The sequence below is a fragment of the Hermetia illucens genome, chromosome 6 (assembly GCF_905115235.1).
Source record: "Hermetia illucens chromosome 6, iHerIll2.2.curated.20191125, whole genome shotgun sequence".
Lineage (NCBI taxonomy): Eukaryota > Metazoa > Arthropoda > Insecta > Diptera > Stratiomyidae > Hermetia > Hermetia illucens.
In genome coordinates this window covers 9,225,325-9,252,776 of record NC_051854.1, presented here as the reverse complement: position 1 = coordinate 9,252,776, position 27,452 = coordinate 9,225,325, and the positions used below count along the sequence as shown (strand labels likewise).

The 27,452-nt window shown below is 44.4% G+C and overlaps 1 protein-coding gene across 1 annotated transcript; it reads left to right on the top strand.

Moving 5' to 3' along the window:
* The first annotated feature begins 48 nt into the window (after window positions 1-48).
* On the top strand, window positions 49-25,629 carry LOC119660150 (Bloom syndrome protein homolog). The gene is made up of 11 exons (XM_038068550.1): window positions 49-293; window positions 7,440-7,504; window positions 12,424-13,290; window positions 17,157-18,866; window positions 18,924-19,061; window positions 19,123-19,260; window positions 23,485-24,031; window positions 24,094-24,287; window positions 24,343-24,433; window positions 24,538-25,449; window positions 25,511-25,629. The coding sequence occupies exons 1-11, from the start codon at window positions 200-202 to the stop codon at window positions 25,546-25,548; spliced, it is 4,794 nt and encodes a 1,597-aa protein (XP_037924478.1). The 5' UTR covers window positions 49-199; the 3' UTR covers window positions 25,549-25,629.
* Window positions 25,630-27,452: the final 1,823 nt, after the last annotated feature.

The window sequence follows — 27,452 nt, the reverse complement described above, 5'->3', positions numbered from 1 at the left end:
ACTTCGAAGGAATCTATCTCTGGTCAGCTGCCAAAGGGACGCGGACCAGCTGTCGGGATGACAGTTTTGAAATGATTTTTGTACACATTTGGCGGGTTAGTGAGATTTGTTTATATTCCCGGCGTTTATCGCAGTCTGATTTAGATATTTTGTTACTTAAGTGCGTCAAGTTTGATGTGTTACAAAAGAAAACAGCGTCATGAGCAAGCAACAATCGTTGAAAAGCTTTTTCAACCGGACGAAGCCGCGCTCGGATTCGAATCCCGATCGAAATGGATCGAAATACCCAAAAGGTAACTTACCTCTAACCAAAAGGCTTTACTTTCTTGATAACATTGCAGAATTATTTCTCTATGGACATTTAAGCGGAACAAACCAGGATGGTCTTCGGTTTGAGGGAATCGGGTGAAACACGTCCTTGAACTTTGCAAGAAGTTTGCACTGTTCCCCAGTGGTTCCGTTCTTAATCGTAGGACCTGTACTGGACGGTGCTTTCGATTGAACCACGGGCGTACATCTCTTATGAGATGCGCTGTCTACCAATCTCTCGATTCTGTACGGGGTCTCTATTCATTAGCGACAGCTTCCTTATTTCCTTCGCTTTTCCTGAGCTATACAAGGCTCCGTTCGGTAGCGTGGAGAGCGATCGTAATAACTCCAGCTATCACCATTACAGCTGGCTCCGAGATAGCATGATAAGCGGACGCAACTCGTCGAGCCTCTCGTCTTTGTACTTGCCTTAGGCACTTATTGAGGGATTCAGCCCATATTTCGGAACCGTAGAGGACGACGAACTGAACCGCGCTAATCAGCAAGCGGCGGCTGTTGGATAAGGGGCCTCCGACGTTGGATATCAGCCGGCAAATCGCAAATATTCTGGCCGCAGCGTTGTCTGCGGCTTCGACAAAACCATGGTTTCATCAAACTGAATAGGGAGAACTGTGGGAACCCTCTCCTTGGTCAGTACAACGACTTCAGATTTTAACCAGGACTAGGGAAGACCCATGCTCAGTCCTCCATCTATTTACTTATGGCTCACCATTCTCAGTGTGCGCTAAGCTTGCTCAACCGTGCGTCCGACACGCAAGTTGTTCGTTTTGCCACAGCAATCCATCCCCAGCTGAAACCAAAGAGGCGTTTCAGCGAGGAACTAGACGCACGGCTCCCTCAATTCGGCTGTCACAAGTCAAAACGGACGCGTAGCGGGCTTCTCGCCTTGATCGCGTTTTCCTGCTTGACGAAGGGGTTTAGTCGAACCAAGAAGACCCGTTTGACCGTGCCCTCGACGTTGAGGTTATAATGATATAAAAAATTCGTCTCGATTAGCTTTCCGGAGGCCAAGTAGAACAAGTAACAGGGCCTGCGATGAAGAAGGGTCGTCTTGGGCCATTCTAGCAGCCTTCAATGTCCTGTGCCACCTTTCGAGCATTCCATTGGCCTGCGGGTGGTACGCAGTTGTCCGGTGGCGTTTAATGCTGAGGAGTTTGCCCAAGTCTGAGAAAAGAGGGGAACCAAATTGCATTGCCTGGTCGGTGATTAAAATTGCTAGTACACCAAAGCGGGGAATCCATTCTCGACAGTGGACCTCTGCACAAGTCTTTCAGAGGTAACGTGTGAACCTATGATGATTGTGAGGCAATGCCTGAAACCCTGCGAGTCTCGTAAAGGGCCAATGATGTCGAGGTAGATTGTGTGGAAACGCTTGGTGGACCGAGGGAATACTCCCTATTTCTTTCCTCAAATGCTTTGTAGTTTTGCCATTCTGGCATGCAACGAACACAGATCGTGAACGTCGTGAAATACTTCCTTTCGGAAATTGGCCGGAATATATGGCCTTCGTCCCTTGTCTGAGGTCTTGCAGTATATACTGGATGTTGAGCCGAAGATATGAAACTCCCTAAAAGTGAATTTGGAGTTGGTTCTCAAGTTCTGGAGAACTGCGAACTGCGATTGCTGGAAAATCGATGGTGGCGGGGATTTTGATCTCTGCAACATGTGACAAAGCGCCAACAACGACGTTATCTTTTCCAGACACGTGTTGAATGTCGGAAGTGAACTGGGTGGTAAAACTCAAGTCCCAAAGCTTCCGAGGGGACCCTTTGTCGGGCTTTTTTTTAAAGTAAAAGTGAGTGGCTTATTGTCCGTGAACAATGGAACGGCCTGCCTTCGAGGGAATACCAGAAGTATTTAATTGCGAGGTACACGGTTAATAACTCACGCTCATACGTGCTGTAGTTCCGTTGAGCGGGGTTGAGCTGTTTGGAAAGGAGCTGCCAGATGTGATTCACTTTTTAACGAAGAGTAGTACCTACGGTAATGTCTGAGGCGTCGACGAATACGGCCAGAGGTTCATCTTATTGAGGGAATGCTAGAAGTGTATCCACCAGCTGTTGCTTGGTGATATCAAAAACCTGGACAGCCTCTGGGAACTACACAATCAATCAGGCTAGAGGTTTTGGTCCGGCCCAGGCGAGGAGACGTTAAAGATCGATTGATGGTGGGCGGCATTGGGCAAGAAGCAACGATTGAAGTTTAACATGCCCAAGAACCTTCTGAGATCCTTAACAGTTTTTGGAAGCGAAACTCGAAATCGCTTGCATCTTGACTGGGTCCGTTTGGATGCCTTCAGGAGTAATCAGGTGGCCGAGGAATTGCACCTGCGGTTGTAAAAATTTGCATTTCTCAACGTTAAGAATTAGACCGTCCTCAAGGAGACGTTGAAAAATGCCCTCGAGGTGCTCAAACTCAGAAGAAGACGCGGCCAGAACATCATGTAAATATACGAAACAGAAGTTTAAATTTCACAGCACAAAGTGGATGAATCTCTGAAAGGTTTGCGACGCGTTGCACAGTCGAAAAGTCACTCTAGTGAATTCGAAAAGTCTGAAAGGTGTGCCTATTGCCGTTTTCGAAATGTCTTCGGGAACTACAGGGATCTGATGGTACGCCTTGACTAAGTCCAAGGTCGAGAAAATACCGCAGTTTACGGTAGAGTGTTCAAAATCATGGATGAGTGGGATGAGGTAAGGGTCTGGAATCGGCTCAGCATTTAGACGTATGTAGTTGCCACAAGGTCTCCATTCGCCATTGAATTTAGGGACCAAGTGAAGTGGCGAAGACCAACAACTCTCTGAAGCTCTGCAAATGCTCTGCTTAAGAAGTTTTTCGAACTCTTTCCACGGAACTGCGAGCTTCTGAGGTGGTCCTGGACGTACCTTGCAGAAAAATGGGGAGCCAGTAGTGTTGAATGGGGTGCTGAATGCTTAACGGGCTCAGAGAGGCTACGCTCGGTAGTGATGTTGCGGTATTTCTGCGCGAATACTTGCGTCGGCGATGCCTTCAAAAACGATGGAAAGAGGGCTGGGTGAGCAGGATGAGATTTTTCCTGATGACCTAAGGGAAGTTGTGAGATCAATCAGGGACTTATTATGTATACACACTAGCAATCCATAGTGGCACAGGGAATCCGCGCCTAAGATGGTTATACGCCAAAAAAGCACTTCTCGAAGTCCTAAACTCAAGTCTACCTGTCTGTAGCCATACGTGCGGTAGGTAGCAGTCGCCAGAAGTCACGGTTAATCTGTTTTGTTTGGTGAGAAATTCCAGAGGCTGGTACATTTTTTAGTCTTTTCAGCAAATCTATGATGGTACCAGCATGCCACGGTACTTGCCGAACGTCCCGATATCCTGTTAACCGATCACCCATTTCAGGAGGCGGATCTAGACCTTGATCTAGTCCTACTCGCGAAGCACCGACTGCCTTTGCCAACTCAGAGACAGTGGCTGTTAATGCTGCCACCATCTGCTGCAGCTGAGCCACCTGACCTAAGTTGTCACGGAATACCTCACCGACCATGGGTCGCACATGGAGCTCATGGATTTTGTCCGCGATGACGGCTAGCGTATACAGAGACCCCGAATCCGCACACGTCAGGATGGCCTGTTTGCTGTCCGGAAGCCTCTGCAGCAGCTCAGTGCCAATTTTGTCACTACCCAACTGCTTCACCCAGCGTTAGATCTATCAGTAATCGATTAAATTTACTTACTGATAGCGTTTTACAAGCTACTCTTTCAACCGACTATAAGAGCAATCCTCAAGGATGTCGGAGACAAGCCCAACGGTTTCCTCGTTCAGCTCGCGGCAAAGTGATTTGGGCCTCGAGTTGGAGAAACCATGCTGCCGGGCTGTTACGTCAAAACGGCGGCACCCGTATGGCCACGGTAGTTATCGCGAGACATTAACATTTTTATTTACCGTCACTGTGCACCTTGGGATCTCTTTCCCAAAATGCGGCAGTACTTTTATGTATTTCGCTAGCTTTTATATTCGTACCGGTAGCGCTCGTCTCATCTGAGTTTTACCCCGTACTGTCACTGCTCCTAGACTAAATTAAAAGAAGAACGTTATCTAGAAGATAGTTCTGATTGCGCTGTTGCCTAATTTTCCCAGAAAACGCGAGAGGAAGCCTCAGCGGAGGGAAACCACCCGCAAAGGAGAAGAGGCTACAGGCTAAATGTTGCTTGTCAGAACTTTCTCAGTCGCTTCTACCATTAAAAGTGGAAGAAAGGGAAGCTGGTTATATAAACGCAACAGGTCCAGTACCGGTATGTGGGAATAGCCTCATGCAGCTCGGACACCGTTCACTTGAGAAGGCTTCTACCCGACGACAGCGGAAAATACTGCGAAAGAAAGCGAAGCTTCTTAGGAGTACCACCACCAAGTGTGGCAATATCCAGAGAATAAAGTACCAGAAAGCTGAACTTTCGGCGATTACCCCGGTGAGGTCCGCTCTGGACGCAGCAGATTCTTCAGTCACAGGCGGTCTACAAACATAAATTAATTTTCAACATGCCAAAGCCTCTGTCTTTCTACTGACACCTAGGCTGGCAAAGTCGCAGGACTGCCTTTATTTTTCTGGTACAAGAGTCATGGATTTAATAAAGTGTGTGGTACTGGATCAGTAAAGGGTCCCAGCATCTTTTTCGATGAGATATCCTCGAGGCGGAGAACCTGCGTCCTGATGTCAAAATCGTTAGAAGCGACTATGCTGGGACATATTCTGTTCTCAAGATGTAGTTGCGTTCATTTCACAATACCATATTAATGGCAAGAAGAGAAATGTCATAGTGTCCTCCGCCGATGCAAGAACTAAGGAATTTCTTAGTGAATGCTGAATTAAATTGCCCCGAACTAATTGGGAACTCTGATTCGTCTACTTTTAGAATGCTTGTCCTATTTTCTGAAGCAAAAGCAGTAAAACGGTTGGTTGGAATCGAGAACTGCAAAATTTCAGGAAATCAACGCCTTATGATTCGTGCTTGTAAAAACAATAAGAATGAAGACTGGCCAAACTTCCGGAACTCACAGCTAGAATACTTTAGAACATATTGTGAGGTACTGAAAGGCGAAAAAGAGTCTTCAAGGCTGTACAGAGCCTTTAAAACGATAAGCGCGCCAACATGCTTACCATCAGTGTGTATGAGTCTACTCCTCACTTTTTGGCTTCAAAGACAGAGGACGCAACTCTGAAAGGCTAGTATGCGATGAGGTGGTAGGCATTGAAGGGGCCTATGACTGTGCGCCTTTCTATAAACTTTGTCATGTCACTAGAGAGCATAGTGTTAACGAAACTTTGAGTGGATCTATGCTATGTTAACGCAGAGATTGTTGTATTTTGAATGTGGTGTTGATCCCCACCTGGTAAAAGAAGCAGAGAGGTTGCCCCGAGAAGGTGTGTTATCGCCACTTCTGTTGAGTATGTTGATCGACTCACTACTATGCAAACTGCAAAATTTGTCAATACACACCGGGATTTCAGATCAGTGTATAGAAATATACAACGCGCTGTTGATTTGATTGACAGTTGGTGCCTCAGGCATGGCATGGTATTATTTAGAAAAAGGAGGAAACTGAATGGCCATTGAGTTCCAGAGATAAGAGACTTCAACTCTCCGAAAAATTGAAATATCTGAGAATCACTCTAGATAAGAAGCTTCTTTGAAATAAATATGTAGAGGTAAAGATGAAACGGGCTTTTACAGCGTATGTGAGAACCTTTGCTTGACATGGGGACTTAGTCCTCAGATAGTAATATATTGCTAGCATTAGGCTGATGTTCGCTTATGCATCCGTAGTATGGTGGGTTACGGTCAAATAAAAGAGTTTTCATCATAAACTAGCCGCACTACAAAGAACTGTGTGTCCCGGCATTACCGGCGCCATGAGCACGACATCCGACGCAGCTGTGAATGTATTTCTCAATTTGGAGCCATTGGATTTATTTATCCAGAGCACTACAATGAGAGCAGCTCATAGACTAAATAGATTAGATCTGTGAAAAAGTGACGGACGTGAAGGTATAGAGTATTGGGAGAACTGAATCTAGTTTTCGTAATGCTTTCTGCTGCTCGGATCCTCATACATCTGTTTGGTAGAAGATAAGAAGTTATCCTCAAACTGGGACAAACCAGAAGAATGCATGTTGGGATACATGTGTACTGAGGTTTTCTCCATCGATGGCTTAAAAACAGAACAGAGTTCTGGAGCAGAAGTCTACTTTATAAATAAAAAAGAGGACTGGGCTTTTCCCTTGTGACAATATGTAACAGTTTTCCAGGTTGAAGTGTATGCGATCCTAAAGGCGGCAACCTGGGTAATTGACAAATGCTTTAAAGGCAGGCGCATTGCAGTCTGCAGGGATAGTCAAGTTGCATTTAGGTCGTTCAGCAGACTTTCGATCACTTCAAAAATCGTTCAAGAATAGAGAAACCGATTGAACTCTATTTCTGGATTCAATACTGGTGGAACTACTCTGGGTACCCGGTCATTGTGGTGTAGAGGGAAGTGAAATATCGAATACCTTTGCAAAAGAAGGTTCAATTTTCGCCGGGCCGGGGCGGGAACCAGCATTTGGAATGTTTGTAGCATTGGCGAATTCTGCTATCAAAAACTGGGAACAAGCTTCTTATAATGCCAGATGGCAGAGGCTATCTCCTACCTTATAAACCCAGATCCCTCGACTCATTTTCCCATTATTGCTGCCATGCACTGCGGGTTCTCTCTTCACAAGCAACTGCTCCCTTATTTTCACCACCTTTTCTGGGGTATATAGACCTCCGCTCTGCAAAATGGAGAGCGATCATAATAACTTCTGCTATTGCCATTACTGCTGGCTTCGAAACGATACAATAGGCGAACGCAACACGCTACACCCTTTGCACCAATTTTAAATAAATGTGTAATTAAAAAACCCGGTTTTATCGTAATTGGAAATTCGAAGTTCGAAGTATTTCATTCGTTGCTTCGTTGACCGTTTCCTACGTCCCATTTGAATGATAAAAGCTTCTAAGAAGTTAGGATTCGCCAGTTTACTTACTTAGTTTATTGAATGTGAATTGAAAATTTTAAATTCTAATTTTAATTTTTTTTTTTGTTTTAGATGCGGATACTACTTACACCTCTCCTAGTGCCATTTCGAAAAAACCTCCGTCTACGATTAAGAAGGTGAGAAAAAATATACGAATAAAAAATGGAACCTGTTTCGAAGATGCTTATTCACTTTAATTTTTTTCTGAGAAAGACGCAATGTATGCAGCAGCTCTCGAGAAACTACTTTATAGAAAGAAGAATTTCATAGGAGAAAGGATTTCCCATATTTGCAGTTCATGAACTACTCGTTTGTGCGAGAAACACAGAAATTCGTTAGACACTGTCTCATCTCTGGTCTGGTAGCGATGTGATCCGTAGCCAAATGTTGGTGCTTTCTTTTTGCCTGATTCGCAAATATGAGATTCTGAGTTACATATATCAAGAACGAAACCACTTGATTCAGGCCTAAACTGATCCCAGCAGAATTTATTTTTTGGTCATTGAGGAAGTCCTGAGTCCGGCTGACATTACCGCAGGACTGCCCCTACATTTTGCTGGTACAAGAGCCATGGGTTCGATTTAATAGAATCTGTGGCATTGGATCAGTAAAGGGGGTCAGGATCTTCTACGATGAAAGATCCATAAGACCGAGAGCTTGTGTCCTGATGTCAAGAGGGTTAGAGGCTGGCTGAGACAGTTCTGTTCCCAGGACTTAGTTACGGTTATCATATAATATCAGATAATTGGCGAGAGGAAAAAATCATAGTTGCCTCCGCTTATGATGATAATTTTTTGTATCCTCCACCGACGTAAGAACAAAGGAATCTGGTAGCGTACGCAGAATCAAGTAGTTTCGAATTCTTAATAGGTTGCGATGCAAATGCTCAGCATAGTTGTTGGGGCAGTAGCAAATGCAATCCAAGAGGAGAGAAGCTATCTGATTTCATCACTTAGGTTGGTCTTATGACTGTATACGTGTACCTCAAAAGTGGCAGAGTTGATTACACACTGGCGGGTGCTACACGAAGACTACTGCGAACGAACAGTCTGCAATACAAAGGTGGAATTCTAGGAAAATCGATTGGACAAAGTTCAATGAACTTCTTGGCAATAAAGTACAGCTCCCTAGGCGACTATGGACTCCTTTGGGGCTAGAAGATGGATCGGAAACACTTTTAGAGTGCTATGAAGAAGTTTTTCTTATTTCCCGAGATTAAAACGGTAAAACGGTTCCTTGGTGGAACCGCGAACTGCAAAAACTTAGGAAATCTACCAGGCGACTTCTGAACCGTGCTTGCAAAAGCAGTAAGAACGAAGACTGGTTCAACTTCCGGAACTCACAGGGTGACTATAAGAGGCTCGTTAGGTGTTCGAAACGAGACTCCGTTAGAGCCTACTGTGAGGAACTGGAAGGCGAAAGAGAGACTGTGCAGAGTCCTTAAAAGGGATGAGTCGGTCAAGTTAGACTCCCATAGAAAACCCGATGGTACTTCCACGAGCTCCAGAATGGAATCAGTACAGACCCGCCTGGAAGTATATCATCCGGGAGAACGCATAAGAGAAGTGGCAGAGGGAGAGTTAACGGTTCTTGCAACCCCTTTAACACGCAAGTGCTGCAAGGTGAACTGGAATACTGCGAAAGCGGTTGTTACCTATGCAAGGTGAGAGCTGCCATATTGTCTTTTGAACATTTCAAAGCACCTGGGGTGGATGGCATCTATCCAGCAATGCTAAAGGATGGCATGGAGCATGCTAAGAAATATTTTTCTAACAAGTCTCGCATTGGGCTATGTGCCTGCCTCTTGGCAGAAGGTTAAGGTAGTCTTCATACCGAAGCCTGGGAAAGATGCCTATTCTAATCCAATGACCTTCAGACAGATCAGCTTATCGTCATTCTTGCTGAAAGGTTTGGAGAGACTGGTTGATTGTCATATTCGTGGGACGCACTTAGGTCGCACCCACTTAATGAAGTCCAATATGCTAACCAGCATGGAAAGCCCTCAACAGGGGTCAATCTCCCCCATTGCGGGACCTGAACCAACAATTGAAGTATCAGTAGCATTGGCTAAGTCTGTCTTCAAAAACTGGGAACAAACTACCCACAATGACAGATGGCAGAGCCTAAATGCTGCTCGACACACCAAACTTTTCCTGTCAAAACCAAACATGCGTATCGCAAAGTTTATCCTGTTGAAAAGCAGGAGGACTTGCAGGAGTATTGTGGGCATTCTGACAGGCCATGATCCAATAGTTGTATATGTTCAGAATAGAAATTATTCAAGATACTTGTCCCTCCTGCAATGAGGAAACGGAATTCACGGAGCATTTCCTATGTGAATGTATCGCCTATGGACGCATCAGGCATCAGATCTTCGGTGCTGATGTTCTATAGCTTCTCCCCCACCACACACACAGCTGGTGACGAACCGGAGCAATTGGGAAGAAACTTTTTCCACTGCTTGTGCCTGAGGCGCAACTGTCACTAGTTCTTTTGTAAAAACTTGTACGCAAATGCAAAAATTTGTAAAAAGAGTCGAGAAACAATTTTTTCCAGGGCAGAGCCAACTTATGGTACTCTCAAGGGTAACCAATGGCAGTAAGTCTATGAGCTACATATCTTGGAAGGTGAGACGGAGCGTTTAGTGCTTGGAAGTTGTTGGAAGGCAGATACAGACATCAACAACGGACGTGGTGCCAGTGGCAGCTCTCGAATTGTTGCATGACACCACATAAGAGGTCCTTAGGGGAACCCTACTCGATGGTACCATGTCGATGTTAAGCGCTTTCATCGTTTTTATAAGTTTCAACAAAGCGTTAGAATGTGTGACTCCTACTCTTCTCTTCCCTTCCTAGTTATTAACGAGGGATGTCATTGTCCTAATTTCTTGCCGTTTCGCCTTTTCCCTTTTCTTTCTTAAATCTTTCAGCACTGAGGGGCATGGTGAACAATCGTTGGATCATGGCATGGACAGGGGCCATTTTATGTGAATGGGAGTGGTTCGAATTATCTGGTATCGTTCGCTGAGTGTGTAGGCTTCCTGCAGGTATGAAAAAAAGATCCCCTTTTCCTCTCTAATGAGCCTTAAATCAAGAAATAGGAGTTCGCCCTCCGGTATCCCTGTCCCTCTTTCCTACGCCAAGGATGTGGAATTTTTACTCAGTAGCCACTCCTGCAGATACAGAAGCGCCTCCTTCACTGGGATGCTTGGAAACAAGCACTCCACACTAGTCGTTCACCTTGTTTCGAAAATTTCACATCTTTTAGTTTCCTGATGAGGTCATCTCTATTCCTGATGGCTTTTCCAGCGAGTAGCCCCCTAGTTCCTTAAACCTTTTCAACAGCCACTTGGCGATATTTTGTATAGGCAAGTTTGTGGCTGTTATAATTCCCCGTATTACTCGCTACATTGTAGAGAATCCAGCCAAACTTCGGATTCCCAACCCCATACTGCCAAGATCAAAGGGTCTACTAAAGATCCACAAACCTGGTAACGAATTCCGAGAAAAAACTATTTTTAATCAATTTAACTTTCTCCAATAGCTCGAATTGTAATCTCCGTACAAGCGGGCCTACAAAAATCGCCATTGCCGCAGCGCTTTTGTTAACTTCAGCTTTTTAGCTGGGCTCCTGCGTTTCAACCCATTTTTATAAAAACGCCCACGTAGTGTATGAACGGATATCTCAACGCCACTGTCTCTCACGTCTTGCAAGATACTCTGGAAGGTTGCAGTTCAAGCCTCTTGAGATTTTCGCCAAATTAGGCGGTCTTCCCTTTGACTATCCTTTAGCAATCGCCTGGATAGATTTTCCTCCCTCTTTTAAAAGAGAACCAACTTGTATCTTCTATTTTAACATTAATATCTCCATAAGTACGGTTTCTTGATACGCTGGATGAGAATTTGAAAGCTTCGCAATTGCATCTAGATCAGGTTTTTTATAAAACAAAATGACGCAATCGATCACAATGAGCCGATCCCGCTTGTGAACGGGACAAAGGCTGAAGAAGAAGTAGCTTGAGTTGGTGTTTCACCAAAGTAATTGAGCAAGCCCATGGGCTAAAAGTTTTTTGATACGCAGTTTACGATACAAGTATCGTAAGCGGCAATCAGAACGACTAAGCAGTCGTGATATTATTTGAGTCATAACATAGTCTATTTGCAGATCCTCAATATGTATCTTTAGCGCGTTCCTTTCTGTTTTCTTTAGCAAGACTTCATAGCTAACCGTCGTCTATTCAGATAGTTAGTGGTATCATGAAGAGCACACCCACCCTTGCTTAGGAGACGCTGTTGCGATTGCCATCTTTGGACTTCGTGGTGAAAAAATGACGATGTTTGCACCATATAAACTTCAGTTGAAATGTGTCTTCTTAGCCTGGCGACTTAGACGAGACTTTTCACATAAATGAACCATGGTAGGATTAGCGATAGACCGAAGGATTGCAGTATGGTACCACATAACCCAATCCTACACAAAACACTCCATCCATTTATCACATAATTCCGCTGTCTGTTTCTCATCGTTCGCTGCAACAGTTGGCCTCTAGCTCCATTTTTTGTTCTCTATTCTCGGTAACTCCTCACTTTGCTTGTGTTTTTTTTTTCAGAGTTTGTGTTACCATTGTCTTGTTCAGTAAGCTTTTGCTGCCGTTTTTTCTCCCTGAGCTAGGCGTGAGTCTATAGATGCTGCATTGCACTCGGTAGAGTTAGATTCGGTCCTGCTCTCATGCCCATTTCATTATGTCTCTTGTCAATGTAATCGTCCTGTTTTATCGTTATCGTTTTATCTTCGTTTGCCTGCGTTCCCACGAATCTGAATAATTTGTGATCCACGAGCCTAATAACTTCTATGGACACGCAAGGCTTTTTACAAAGGGGTCGTCAGGTATCCCAGGACTCCATTCGTGATGCTATTTACCCCTGCTGCGTTGTACCCATATACTTTGGGTTGGAATTTGAGTAATGCTTAGCTTCAAGTTTCGTTCCTAGCCTTTTTCTGAAAGAGACCCTCTACAATGGCAAATTTTAATGCATATCCAACAATTAAATTTCAGCCAACTGATACTGTCGTTCTAGACACATCGAGTGATGAAGAATTAGAAATATCTCCAAAGCGATCAGTTCCATTCAAACGAATCGGATTTCGTACAAAAAGTCCCAGCCAAACAAATCCTGCAAAAAGTGTTCCAAAAAAATCGTCGTCTGAAGAAAGTGTTTCAAAGAAAAAAGAAGAGAAAGACGCGACTACTCCTCGCAAATATAGTTGGACCAATATCGATAAGGAAATTAAGGAAGATTCTAAATACAAAATGGCAATGGATAGATTAAACGAAAATCTTTTGAAGCTTTCACAAACGTCGCCTAATAAAAATTTTATCAAGAATTTAGACACATCATCGTCTCCTGAAGAAGGCAAAAATAAGAAATTGAATTCATCCTTTCCGGAAGTGGATGAAGATTCTAAATATAAAATGGCAACGGATATATTAGATCAGAATCTTTTGAAACTTTCACAATCATCAGCCAATGAAATTTTGATCAAAAAAGAAACCACATCGTCCCCTGAAGAAAGCAAAAACAAGAAACTCGACTTATCTCTTTCCTCAAATGACAAACAATCAAATAAATCTAGTTTTCAATTTGAAATGAATAAAACCGAATTGAAATCCGAAAATAAGAAAGTAGACAATTGTAAAAATGACGAAAAAGTTGTAGAGTTGCAATCAAGTCTTGAAAGTTCCAGTTCTTCTGGCGTAGAATCAGATGTAAGGAGAAATAATGGTCCCAATGAAAGAGAAAATGGAATATGTACTGTGAAAAATGGGAAGCGCAAAGAGCCACCACCAATAATATTTGACGATGAAATGGAAGATTATCTTTGCGATTTAATGAAGACATCAGCGTCCGCTTCCAAAAACCAAGTAAGTATTTGCACTTAATTACTTTTCATTTACTCACTAATCGTGGAATTACCTTTAGGTATTACATCACGGGGCGGAGTTAGCTTACTTTAGCTAGGTCTTCTTCCGTCCACCCGCGGGGTTCGTAATCGCGCCTTCCTCGCTTCTTCTGCTTTTCGCAGTTTATCCTGGATTACTGCGATCATGGAATTGATCGCGTCTCAGTACCAAGCTACCATTCTCTGGATAAAATTTTCCGGTGATAGCACTTCACCTAGAGTTTCCTCTAGGTTCCGATGGAAGGGATCAACCTGTAAGTCCAACGACCCTTTTCTGACTGGTCCCACCGCTGTTGCCATCTGCTGATGGATCTCGCCTTTTCGGTTTTTTTCACCTGCGATAAAAGAGAGATGGACCTAGTGTTATAAATGTTCATCATTTCGGTTGCCAGGATATCAATCGGCATTATTCCCGAGGTGACGAACGCTACATCATCTGAGAGGGTCCTGCAGGCGGAACACACCCTTAAAGCTATTTTCCTGTAAACCGTACTCAGTTAATGTGAATTGCCTAAAACATACAGCGCTTTTCCCTAAACTAAGACTGCATACAGCATGGTAGAACTCACCTTGGCTTGGCTTGGAAGTGATGAGACGATTCCCGAGGCGTAATTTCTCTTGCGGCGCTTAGTGATAAGGACCGCTTCTGTCTTTTCCTCCGCGAGTGCCAGTCCAGCACTTTCTAAGCAAGCCTTAACAACACTGATTGCATCGCTTGAGTACAACTCAGCATCCTCGGGATGCTTTGCGACCACAACCAGAGCTATATCGTCGACGTAACCCACCACCGTGGCCTCCACCGGAACCGGAAGGTTAAGTACATCATTATACATGATGTTCCACAGTAGCGTTCGCAGTACAGAGACCTATGGGACACCCGCGGAAACAGTGTACTCCTTGTGTCCATCATCGGTATTATACCAGAGTGTCCGCTCTTGCAAGTAGCTATCGATAATAGCGGCGAGGTAGGTGAAAACGCCAAAGACTTTCGTTTAAGTTTCCAATTGGCCAAGTTGAATGCATTCCTCACATCCAGGGTCACTACCACACAATATTTGCTGGTACAACCCCTTCCGTGAATTGCATTTTCGGTCAAGTCAGCAACCATTTTGATGACATCAATGGTTGATCTGGCTTTACGAAATCCATACTGCCTATCTGAAAGGCCCTGTGACTCTCGACGACTATTATAAATAACCCGCTCCAACATTTTCCCCATAGTGTCTAGAAGACATATGGGTCTATAAGAGCCGTTCTCTTGCCAGCCTTAGGCAGCAGCACCAGCTCCTACCGCTTCCATGGTGCTGGAAAAATACCCTCTGACAGGCACATTTCGAACAGCTTCGCGAACATATCCGGTCTATATTTGAGGGCAAGTTTGAGGGCTTTATTTGGTATGCCGTCCAGACCCGAGGCTTTGCTGTTGTCTATTCGACTGCAGATCTCCAGCAGCGCGTCCCTGGTGACTGGTGAAATCAGCGTCACATTCAGGGGGTGCTGGAAGGTGTCAGTACCCCCATCTTCCGGGGAAATAACCCCTGGATTATTTTCAACAAGATGATCGGCTTGTGAATAGTCCTACCCTACGGATTTATGTCCGCTTCCAAGCGAAGCTCCTTGATTCCCTCTTACTCCGCTGGATGGCGAGCTTGAGGTTCTTGTGGGCATGTTCCTTTTGTCCTTGAGCGATCCTATCTATTGCCCTCCGGGCCGTTCGTCTGACTCTGTGGCAAATAGATCGAAGGCTGGCAAGTTCACTATTCCACCAATAATTGGGTCTTCTAGTGGGGAATGAGCATCTCCTAGGCATCGACACGTCACATGCTTTAGAGATGCTCTGTGTAACATGGACAGCCTTCTTTGCTAGGCAGGTCTAGCCACACCTCCATGAATGTTTGCTCAGCCATCACTTTTGCAAAGCATCCTGGTGTTCTTCTGAATTTCGGCTTCCAGGGTGCGGGTCTCCTGCCTTGTGGCTCCGTCCTTAGTTCAAAACTAATTACCCTGGTGGTTGCTGTTTGTGAAATCAGAGGCTCACAAAAGTTAGATCTACAATTGAACCAGATCTCCCTTTCCGATAAATTTTTACATCACCTTCGTTGGCCAGAACTACATCCAACTGGGTGAATGCTTCTAATAAACACTCGATGGCCCATTAAAGTCGCCGGCTATCATCATTGGACTTCGCCCCTTGCATCGTGAACAAGGTCTTCAAACTCAGGCAGTGTTAGGCTGGAGGGTAGCAGCTGTAAATGAATATACCGCTTATTTTTGCCCACACAAAGCCACTAGCCGCCTGACCCACGCTACATTGTATGACTTGACGACCACACGCCCATATCGCCGCTCCACCAGTCGAATCTGTGACCCATTCACCACCGTCAAGATTTCTGTACGATTCACTAATGACAGCAATCTCCATCGCGAATTCGTAAGTGGTCTGTGCAAGCAAATCTTGTGCGACCCTGCAATGATCGAGGTTTATTTGTATTAATCTCATTTTTTCATTGGAGTTAACGTCTTCTTAAATTCCGGGCATTTACCACTTCCGGCAGTATGCCTGTTATCCCGTCCCTCCTTTCCTTGCATTTGGGGTCTTTATTGCACTCCTTGGCAATATGTCCTTTCCCCACACACCTTTGACATCGATTGGATCAATTGATGCCGCTATTGCATGCCTTCGCGAAGTGTCCAAACATTAGGCATTTGAAGCACCTCTTTAGAGAGATCTGTTCCCTTAGTCGGCAAACAACCCATCCAATTGGAACCTTGCCCGCGGCCAATAACTTTTGCGCTGACTCCACAGGCAGTCGCATTGCGGCCGTTCGAGTACCGCCATAAGCTTTTCTTAGGCTCACGATAGATTCTTCACTGAATTCCTCCAATTTGAATTGTTGCTTCGAAGCAGTGCAGATCTCATCTCTGGATGTTACCTCATCGTGATCCTTGCACTGTATACAGATCTTATGGTTTTTGGGGACGAACCGCGACATTCTCCCCAAGTGAGTTTATAATTTGGTTACGAAAGCCTTCAGTTTTTCCTACGCTGGGTCCTTCGGATTTTGCTGACATTTCTGCGGGGTCGGGGTCATATTTTTCTGTATCTCCGCATACGTTAGTTGTCCTCTGCTGGAGATTGCAATTGCCTCCGGCCACTTTTGTTTTCTTGTTTCTTTTTTGTTCACGACCTTAGTCCAACCACCATTCTTATTTTCCATCAGTTTCACTTCGCTAGCCGTCATTCCTAATTTCTGAACTTTTAGTTTCGTTTGTTGGATCGGTGAAGATCCCCTTTTTCCTTTTTGGTGCCTGTTGATTCCCCAAAGCTTCCCCCTCTTTGCCTCACACTCTTTTACTTGATCGACGGTCGATGACCTTGTGCTTTGGTGTCACTTGAGTCGCCTGTGACACTGTTGGGGTTGAGATGTCCGGCTTTTCCTTAAGCTTTCTTTCTTCTTCCTGGGACCTATTGTAAACCACCCTGACGGCTCTTATCATGTTCTTAATGGCTTGTTGCACGTTACGTTTGTCCTTGATGAACTCAACTATTTAAGGCCCAAGCTGCATAAAAGGTAGTTCTTCTGGGTCAGGGTTCTGTTCCCGGTTAGTCTTGGCCAGATTACTCCTTTTACTGACTCCTTGATCTTTTTCAATTGGTGAGCTCCCATGAGCTTTTTCTTTTGGCGGCTTTGGTATTGGAGGAGATTTCCTAACTCGTTTCTCTTCTACTCTCAATTGTTTACGTAATTTTTGCGTAAGTTTAGAAGTTTTCAAGTTTTTGCACTCTTATATTAACCTCACCTCTATCTGATACTTCAATCTCCACAGGACAACGAAATTGCCATAAAAGCAAATCTAGCTTTCTGTAAATCAACATACATTGAACTTCTCGAAAAGTATTGTTCGATCGTTGATCAAATTCCTGCAGACTATTTCAAACCAATAGAAGGTTTCAAAACAAACACATTTTTGAAATTGAAGATAGTCCGACAGAAATTCAAAGCGAAAATGAAACTATCTGAAAATGCTTTGAAAAAATTGGAAAAGGAGAAAAAAGAACAATTGCTAGCGGCGCAAATTGACGATTCCATCTACGACGAAGAGGAGGAGATCATGAATGAGATTCGTGCGCAGAAGAACCAACAAGCGGACCTTGAGCAACAATATCTTGAAGCGTATGATTCGGAGCCAGGCAGCAATGGACAATTTAGAAGACCGGTGGATGCATCTACGGTTACGAATTTTACAACAAACCTGTCGACAGCTAGAACAATGTCTTCAAGCAGACCATCATGGGCTGAGATAAGTGCAGCTTCAGAAGCCACTGCCAGTCCGGGAACGAACAAATCAAACATAGCTAGCTTGTCTAATAATCCAAAAATTTTAGATGGTTCAAGGGAAACGTCTTCTCCACAGTTGCTTGTAAGGACAAAGCCCCAGATGAAGCTCCAACCAACCACTCCCAGCACAGCAAACGGTGGAAGAAATTACGACCCATATGATAGTGACGAGGAAGTATCAACTCCGTCGAGTTCCACTTCAAAATTGAACAAATCCCTTTTCTGTCAACTAAATAGCGTTAAAGATGTTCTTAAACGGACCGATACGAACACCTTGAAAGATTTGAAGACAGTAGCAATCAATCGAACGCCAAAAAGCTCGAAGGAAGCACTTCAACCAGTTGTTAAGTCTCCGTTGTTTAATAAATTCAATAAGAAATCTCAATCGGATGAGGAAATTGACGCAGAAGTTGAAAAATTAAATGAAGACGAATGTGATATAGATGACATCCTGAACAACGTCGAAGAAGAGAGAATGTTACAAACTGGACGAGGTTCAGAGTATAACGCATACAATTACGAAGTCCTACAAACGGTGGGCAAGAAAACTACGAAACCACAAGATTCGGTACAGCCTAGAGTTAGTTTTTCATCGAATGAAATGCCTTCTGCAAACAACACTAACAATCGAGCCCACGAGAACAGCATAACAAACAGCGGGACTCAATACATCGAGCATAATGAAACCATGATTGAAGTTGACGAAGATGGCTGGCAGAAATACAGCATTGAAGACTTCACTGAAGACATTACACCTAAATTCACAACTGCTTGGGATATTCATCAAAACGAGAAAGAGACCCAATCTATTATCGCAAACATTCCACCCTTAAGCGATGATAAAAAGAAGAGCCCCGAACCTGCCGATGTTTTCCATCAAAATCCAACTGGTAGGTTCCATGGAAATGTTCAAAATGACGGAGTCACCGGGGAGTTTGATGGTTTCAATTTCGATCATTCGGATCGACTGAGAGACGCGTTTAGTTACTACTTCGGTTTGAAAAAGTTTCGTCCCAATCAGCTACAAGTTATCAATGCTGCCCTACTCAAGCATGACTGCTTTGTGTTAATGCCAACCGGAGGTGGAAAGTCTTTATGCTATCAATTACCTGCGGTACTTTGTGAAGGAGTGACAATTGTAATAAGTCCATTGAAATCGTTAATTTTTGATCAAGTAAACAAGTTGGAGTCATTGGATGTGAGTAGACATTCAAATTAAGTTGTAAGAATATGAAAAAAATATTTTTGACTTCAGGTTTACGCTAAATCCTTTTCGGGCGAGTCGACGGCTGATGAGGCTCGAGGCATTTACGTTGATCTGGAGTGCACTCCACCTCGAATTAAGTTGTTATATCTAACACCGGAGAAGATATCAAGTTCACCGAGATTACAAGTGAGTTTCGAAATTCATTTTAATGTAGAATTTAATAAATATATTTTTTATTTATTGACAGGACGCTTTCGATCGATTATATGAAAAAGGCTTTATTGCAAGATTCGTTATTGATGAGGCTCATTGTGTTTCCGAGTGGGGACATGATTTTCGACCAGATTATAAACGGTTAAGTGTGTTGCGGGTTCGATTTCCTGATGTGAGTAACTTGAAAATTATTTAACAATGATGGATATTAGGATAAAAATTGGGAAGCTTTAGGATACTGCTTCCTGAAATTTGGGCAAATTATTGTTTGTTGAGTAATTACAAAATCTTCAGGATCATAAGCTTTTTTGGGCTAGAAAAGGTGAATGCGTTTACGCTCAAAGGGTTGCACTCCCGCAACAATACGCCGTCGAACTACGAACTAAATGCCTCCGCATCGCCAGAGAGCTAGACTGGAATCGTTTGTTACATTACTTCGGCCTAGCCCCGGAGCTCTCCCGCCTTGCGGAGCCTTCTAATCAGGGAATTCTTTTCACCTCCTCCATTGCGCTTTTATATAGCCTTAGACCCCTTAGCAAGAAAGGCAAGAGGAATCACTACCACAATCACCATCGCGGTCGGTTCAGAGACAGTGCGGTAACCAGACGGCACTTGCAGAGCTCCCTGCTTGTGCACTTGCGTTAAAAACACTTCAACCCACAGAAATGGTGTCCTGACTTGCTGAACCCAAAATCGATCCTCTTCCTTCAAAGATTAAAACCTCTCGTGCTCCGGCCAGCTAATCAGCTGCCGACCTCCAAACTCGGTCTCGATGTCGCCAATTCTTACTTTTCCCGACCTCAATTTGGACTGCAAATTCCAAATCGACGCCGTCAAGGGAGAATTTCATCAACAAATTGCATTATATGGGCCATTCATGCCAACAAATGCCAATCGCTTTGCCTGCATTCAATCCAATCCATGTTTATGAGGATCACCGAACGATTTGTCTGGTGAATTACTATCTGGACTGTACGAAAATTATTAATAAATAAAATTTGGAATTGTTCAAATGGAAATGGATTAAATTTAGGCAAAGCGGCCAATTGTTAAGTATTTTTCAAAAATGAGCGAAAATAATTATTTTAAAGGCTAGATATTGATTGTAAGGTTCAAATTATGAAATTGAGGGAGGTAATTCGGAAAGCTAAGAGATGTTCTCTTCGCGGAAAGCGCTGGAAAAACTGTTGGAATATGGCCATCCGTTGCACCATCTTTTTTTCGACTTAAAAGCCGCCTATGATAGCATTTTTTTTAGTAGGATAGGTGAATGCGTTTACGCACAGAGTATTGGACTCCCGCAACAGCACGCTGTCGGACTACCAACGAAACACCTCCCTGTCATCAGAGAACTAGCCTGGAACCGTTCGACACATTACCTCGGGCTAACCCTCCCGCTCTCCCGGCTTTGTGGGCCTTCAAGTCAGGGAATTCCTTTCACTAACGGGAGGGGAGGGGAGGAAGGGAGTTGTCAGTTCAGGGAACTCCTTACCGTCCGATCCCTTCCCCGGTCGAGTTCAATCTTCTTCGCAATAAGAAGAGCCCGAATATAATGCGCAATACGATTCCAGCTGCCAGCACTCTTCAGCATCTCTCTGACAATGTAGTCTGGACAGAGGTCCCCTGGGTCTTCATAAAGCTGCTGACGAAAGCCGTCCCACCTCTCGCAAGAGAAAAAGGTGTGTTCGGCGTCGTCCGCCACTCCTTTGCAGAACCCACAACCACGAGATCGTGCCTTCCAAATTCTGTGCACGTAAGACTAAAAACCTCCATGCCGGATACCATTCAACTCAGCTGTGAATGAGTGCCTGAGTCAAATCAGGGTAATAATCTCGGTCGAGCGCAATGCTGACCACATTGCCTCCTACAGTATACTGTAGTGTACCGTTACGGTCTTGAATGAAGTGATCTAACACACTTCAAGGCTCTGATCCAGTATGGATTGTTGCGCCAACGATTATTATTATTATTAAGGAAGTAATCAATCTCACCGTGCGTTTGGTTCAACCACGGGTCTAATTTGTCGATGAGCCGCGCAGTCCATCTGCCTCTTGACTCATTTTGCCAAAAAGTTGCCACTCGGTTAGGGTGCGTTGACGGGCAACTACCTCTCTTAAGTTCTCGCCCTTTGTGCATTTGAGCAAAGGTGTTTACTATGTACCTCCTTGTCAAGGGCATCAGCCCATACCTCCGCGCCATAGAGCAGAACCGACTGCGTTGCTCCCATAAGGAGACATCTCCTAGTAGATATATGGCCGCCAACATTCGCCATTAACCGACTCAAGGCCGCGACTCCAACTGCAGCCCTGTCCGCCGCTGCTTTGAGTTGCTCGAAGAAGCTCATCTTCGAGTCGAGCATTAGACCAAGGTATTTAACCGCTGGTTTTGACTTTATAGTCAACTAGCCGATCGATATGGTACGCAGGGTCGGGATTCTCTTTCTGGTCAAGACGACTACTTCAGTTTTTTCCAGCGCAAGGCTGAAACCGTGAGCAGTGATCCATCCGTGCTACTCCCGACGTGATTTCTATCCCCCTTTGGCCCTTTAGCGTCTCATAGAGTAGGGAGCGGTCTTTCGGATAATCCCTCAATATCCGCAAGAGATAGTTTGGCACGTGAAATGAATTTTCTAGTATGCCTAGCATATCTGTCCATCTTACGGAATTGAAGACATTTCCGACATCAAGCGTTATGAGGAGCACTATTCGTCGAGACCGGCGGCTCTGTGCTTCAGCTCGATGAACCGCATCTACCACCTCCATAATAGCATCGGCAGTGGATCTCCCTGTTCTGAACTCAAATTGCCTTGAGGATAAGTCCCCGGCAGCGCGGATCGCTTCAGCGAGTCTACTCCTGATGAGCTTCTCGAGCACTTTTCCGGGCTTTTCAAGCATACATAGTGGTCGGTATGCAGACGGGAGCTCCGGGTCTCCTTTAATCTTAGTGATCAACGCGAGTCTGGTCATTTTCCAATGACAAGGAAAAATACCCTCTTGCAAGCAAGCGTTGAACGCTTCGAATACCAATTCTGGCCGTTGGCGAAACGGCAGTTTGTAAACTTCCGGCCGGATGCCATCAGAGCCTGGCTCCTTCTCGTTTTTCATAGTGAAAACCGCTTCCTCGAGCTCTCTCATTGTTAAAAGGGGGCAATCCTCGACGCTTTTCGCGCTATTTATATCAACCAGTACAGGGTGTCTGGGGAACAATGCCCCCCCTGTCGTCACTTAGTATGCAGGGCCTCCGCAGGTTTTCCGGGTGACAAGCTTATAGCCAAGTCCCTACGGGTCTTCTTTCATCTCGTTAACAATTTTTTACCAGCCGCGAGCTTTGCTTTTATTTATAGCGCTGCGGAGTCTCCTTTTTGCTGATCTATACTGTGCTTTTATGGCAAATGCCTCCTCGTTGGCATGCAAACGTTGTGCCAAATGGCGGAGCTTATGACACTCTCTCCGTAGGTCGGTCATTTCTACCGTCCATCGGTACATAGAAGGCTTGTCGCACCTGGGGCTCCTCCGGGGCATGGAAGCCTCACACGCCGCCTCTATCAGGGTCATCACTGAATTTACGACATTACCACCCCCCGGAGGGCCCTCGAACGCTGCCTGCTCCAAGAGCTTCGACGAACTTCCCGATGTTTACCCTCGCGACATTCAACAGGCAGGGGGAGCGTCGTGTTGGTCGCCGGCAAGTAGCGTCAACCACTTCGAACGCGATGTACTGGTGATCACTTGCCGATGATTCCAGAGATTCCGATGCAAAAGTGATGTCAGGAATGCTTCCTTCACAGCTTTTGCGTCGAAACGTTGACGTGGATCCGTTTTTTAAAAGTACGAGCCCGATTCGCGCCGCCGTTTCTAGAATCCGTTTTCCTCTGGAGTCTGACTGAGGCATGACGCGAGATCTTGGGCTACACATTACGTTAGCGCCGCGTGGTATGGAAAAGTAATTCGCTCCGATTGGTCTGAACATCGAAGTCGATGGGAAGCGACTAAAATGCCGGCCAAAAGCGTTGCATCTAAATCAGGTCTTTGATCGAGCAGAATGGCGCAGCCGATCAAGACGAGCCGACCCCGCTTCTAAACGGGAAAAAGCCTGAAGAAGAAGAAACATTCCTCCCTCAAAATCCCTCTTTTAAAAAATGAATCAGGCAACCATATATCGCTTGAATGCGAACGGTGTTAACCATCACAAATTGATCAATGGGAAACGACCAAAAGCACAAACGAAACAGAGCCGCCAGCGATAGGGACTTATTGAGACTATGACCCATCGAAAAGTAGAACATAACAGCCCAACCATATCTCATATATTTCAAATAGCAATTGATCTCTTAAGAAAAACATTTCCCCTGCAAACTAAATACCGTTTTCATTTCAAAACTAACCTTTCTTTCCAGGTTCCAATGATGCTTCTCACAGCGACAGCAACACCACGTGTACGTATCGACGTTCTGAAGCAAATGAAGATAACTCGATGCAAATGGTTCATATCCAGTTTCAATCGGGTCAACTTAAAATACATGGTTTTACCCAAAAAAGGCGAATCGACTCTCGGGGATATCGAAACCCTGATCAAAACTAAATTCAAAACAGCCAGCGGTATTATTTATTGCCTTTCGCGAAAGGATTGTGATAAAGTCGCAGCGAAACTAAAACAAAATGGCATTAAAGCGGCAAGCTATCACGCAGGTCTATCGGATAGTGTACGAGAGTCCGTTCAAAAGGATTGGGTCACAAATAAATTCCGTGCCATTTGTGCTACAATTGCTTTTGGTATGGGTATCGATAAGCCTGATGTACGGTATGTGATTCATTTCTCGTTGCCCAAGTCAATGGAGGGGTACTATCAAGAATCAGGACGAGCTGGACGGGATGGAGAGATAGCGTATTGTATACTCTATTATAATTACTCAGATATGATTCGATTAAAGAAGATGATGGATGGTAATTTGCATTGTTTTCCCGATATGGGAGCTCAGAAATATTGATTAGTCTGGATTTTATAGCTGATACCCAGTCCCTGGAAGTGAAGCAAGTCAATTACACGAATCTGCATAGAATGGTTGGATATTGTGAAAACGTCACTGACTGCCGAAGAGCCTTGCAACTTGAATACTTTGCCGAGCATTTCACAAGGGAGCAGTGTTTAGCGAATCGGGAAACAGCCTGCGATAATTGCCTCAAACAGAACCAGTATAAGGTACTGCATTTTTCAATCATAGTCGGATCCTATTTAAATATCCTTGGATTTTTAGCATGTCGACGTTACAGAGAACTGCAAGACAATAGCGAATTCAATCCGAGAATTATGCATTGGACGAAATCGTTTCACATTGCTCCATATGGGTATGTTATTGGGCCTGTATTTCGCCACTTTACCCTGTCTTTTATTTTATTCCATAGCTACATATCTAAGATCCCTGCCATGACCGTTTATTTTTTTCTTTCAGTTGATGTATACAAAGGTTCGATGATAAAGAAAATTGTCGAGAACCACCACGATAAAACCCAATACCATGGAATACTGAAATCATGGAACCGGACTGATGTTGAGCGCCTGATGCACAAATTGGTCGTGGATGAATATCTTAAAGAGGAGTTGATTTTCTCCAGAGACATTCCGCAAGCTTATATTCGCTTGGGGCCTAAAATTGACCAATTAATGAGGAATAATGCTCAAATTAAATTTGCCCTGAAAACAACTAAGGCCCCGATTGAAATGGAGACCGTTGCCCCCACCACTATTACAACAGGCATTAGCGATGCCGGAATAGCTAAACAACTCAAAGAACTCACTGAAAAATGTTACAATGACCTTCTCGATAAATGTCGAAATATTGCTACCGAAAAGAACATTACAATGAGCAGCATCATGAACATTGAAGCACTCAAAGCAATGGCTGAACTTTTACCGGCCACCCCCGAAGAAATGCAATCCATACCACACGTCACGAAAGCTAACTATCTGAAATACGGTGAATCGTTACTCAATATTACTCTAAGCTACGCGGCAGAAAAGCTCTGTATTGTACAAGACTACGAGGAAGCTAAAGCAATCGAACAACCTGGACCATCGCGTATAATGCCAGGTTCATCACGACCGAGCGTTACTGTAACCAATTATGATAGCGTTAATTGGGAAAAATATTCAGTCGAAGCTTCGGGATCAACTACCAGTCAGCGGGGTCGTGGCGGCAAAAGGAGACGTGGTTGGAGTTCGAGTAAATCACCAGCGAAAAAGCGTCGGTTCAAAGTAAAGAAAAGTCCTGCGAAAGCGCGAGCATCGCCGAAAAAGAAATGGATAGGAAAGAAGGGCGCAGCAGCTAAGACGACGAAGACACCCGTGGCTAGAGCCACGACAGGTAAGTTTTCGTGTTATTTTAAATTCTGAGAGGAAATCGTGATTCATATTATCTTTCACAGGTTTTGGCTTTTTACCACTTCCTGGCAGTTCGAGGTAGCATTGTAGAGTTAAGCGTAATAAATCTATTTATTGTTTTTATATATATTTTTATGTCAAGAATAAATCAGTTGAAATCGTATTTTGTTGTTTGGATCAAATAGCTAAGAAAAGAAAATTTCAAAATAGTGCGAAATATACGTCCTTTGAAAGAAATGGTGATGAGTTTGACAAAGCGTATGAACGAGCTCAGGAGTCGTTAATCAACGTTTGAGATATTAGAGCGTGAATTCCCACTGCACAACATTCAATGGCCACTAGGTTTAAATTATAGAAAGCGGAGCTCCTGTAGAATCTCATCGTCATCCATGGCAAAATAACCGGTATCCGGTCTAGGCGTTTCTTTGTAAGGAACTCCAGATACCACGGATTTGCGCCGAGGTCCACCAATTCGATATTCCTAAAACCTATCTGGCGTCCTGACCTACGTCATCGCTCCATCTCAGGCAGGGTCTGCCTCGTCTTCTTTTTCTACCATAGATATTGCCCTTATGGGCTTTCCGGGCTGTATCATCCTCATCCATACGGATTAAGTAGCCCGCATACCGCAACCTGTTGAGGCGGATTCTATCCACAACCAGACAGTCATAGCATCACTCATAGATTTTATCGTTATGAAGGCTACGGAATCGTCCATCCTCATGTAGGGGGTGCAAAATTCTTCGGAGGATTTTTCTCTCGAATGTGGTCAAAAGTTAGTAATTTTTCTTGCTAAGAACTCAAGTCTCCGAGGAATACATGAGGGCTGGCTTTGACCCTATGGTGAAGCGTTTCGAGCGAAACAGTTTTTGTAAGCTAAAACAGGCCCTGTTGGCTGCCAACAACCGTGCGCGAATTTCATCATCGTAGCTGTTATCGGTTGTGATTTTCGACCCTAGATAGGAGAAATGATCAACGGTCTCAAGGTTGTAGTCTCCTATCTTTATTCTTCCCGTTTGACCAGTGCGGTTTGATGTTTTTGGTTGGTTGGTTTTTGGTGCTGACATTGCCACTATATATATTTCATTGCCTTCATTGATGTGCAGCTCAGGATCTCGCGCCATTTGCCGCCTGCTCGATCTGGATGAAGGCAGTTTGTACATCCTGGGTCGTTCTTCCAATGATGTCGATATCGTCAGCATAGGCCAGTAGTTGGGTGGACTTGAAGAGGATCGTACCCCTGGCATTTACCTCAGCATCACGGATCACTTTATCGATGATGAGGTTAAAGAGGGCATCCCCTTGTCGTAAACCGTTGTTGATGTTGAATGGTTTCGTTGGGATACCGAATTCTCTCATGGCCGTCTATATTTTTACCTTGACTATGCCGTCACAGGCGGCTTTAAAGTCGATGAAAAGATGCTGCAACTGATGGCCATATTCTAACAATTTTTCAATCGCTTGCCGCAGAGAGAAAATCTGATCTGTTGCTGATTTGCCTGGAGTGAAGCCTCTTTGGTATGGGCCAATGATGTTCTGGGCGTATGGGGCTATCCGGCCTAGCAAAATAGCGGAGAATGTCTTATAGATGGTACTCAGCAACGTGATACCTGTATAATTGCTGCACTGCATGATATCTCCCTTTTAAGTATGAGACATTGATTCGCTGTCCCATAACTTGAGCACAAGTTGATGAACCACTTGGTGTAATTGGTCGCCTCCATATTTAACCAATTCGGCTGTACTTCCATCGGATCCTGGCGATTTATGGTTTTTAAGCCGATGAATTGCACGGATTGTTTGTTCTATACTTGTTGGTGGCAGTATTTGTCCGTCGTCTTCAGTTGGCGGGACCTCCAAGTCGCCGATATTTTGGTTGTTGAACAGTTCATCAAAATACTCAACCCATCGCTCCAATATGCCCATTCTGTCGGAAATCAGATTTGCCTGTTTGCCTGTTGGTTCTCCAGGGCTCCCTTTTTCCGC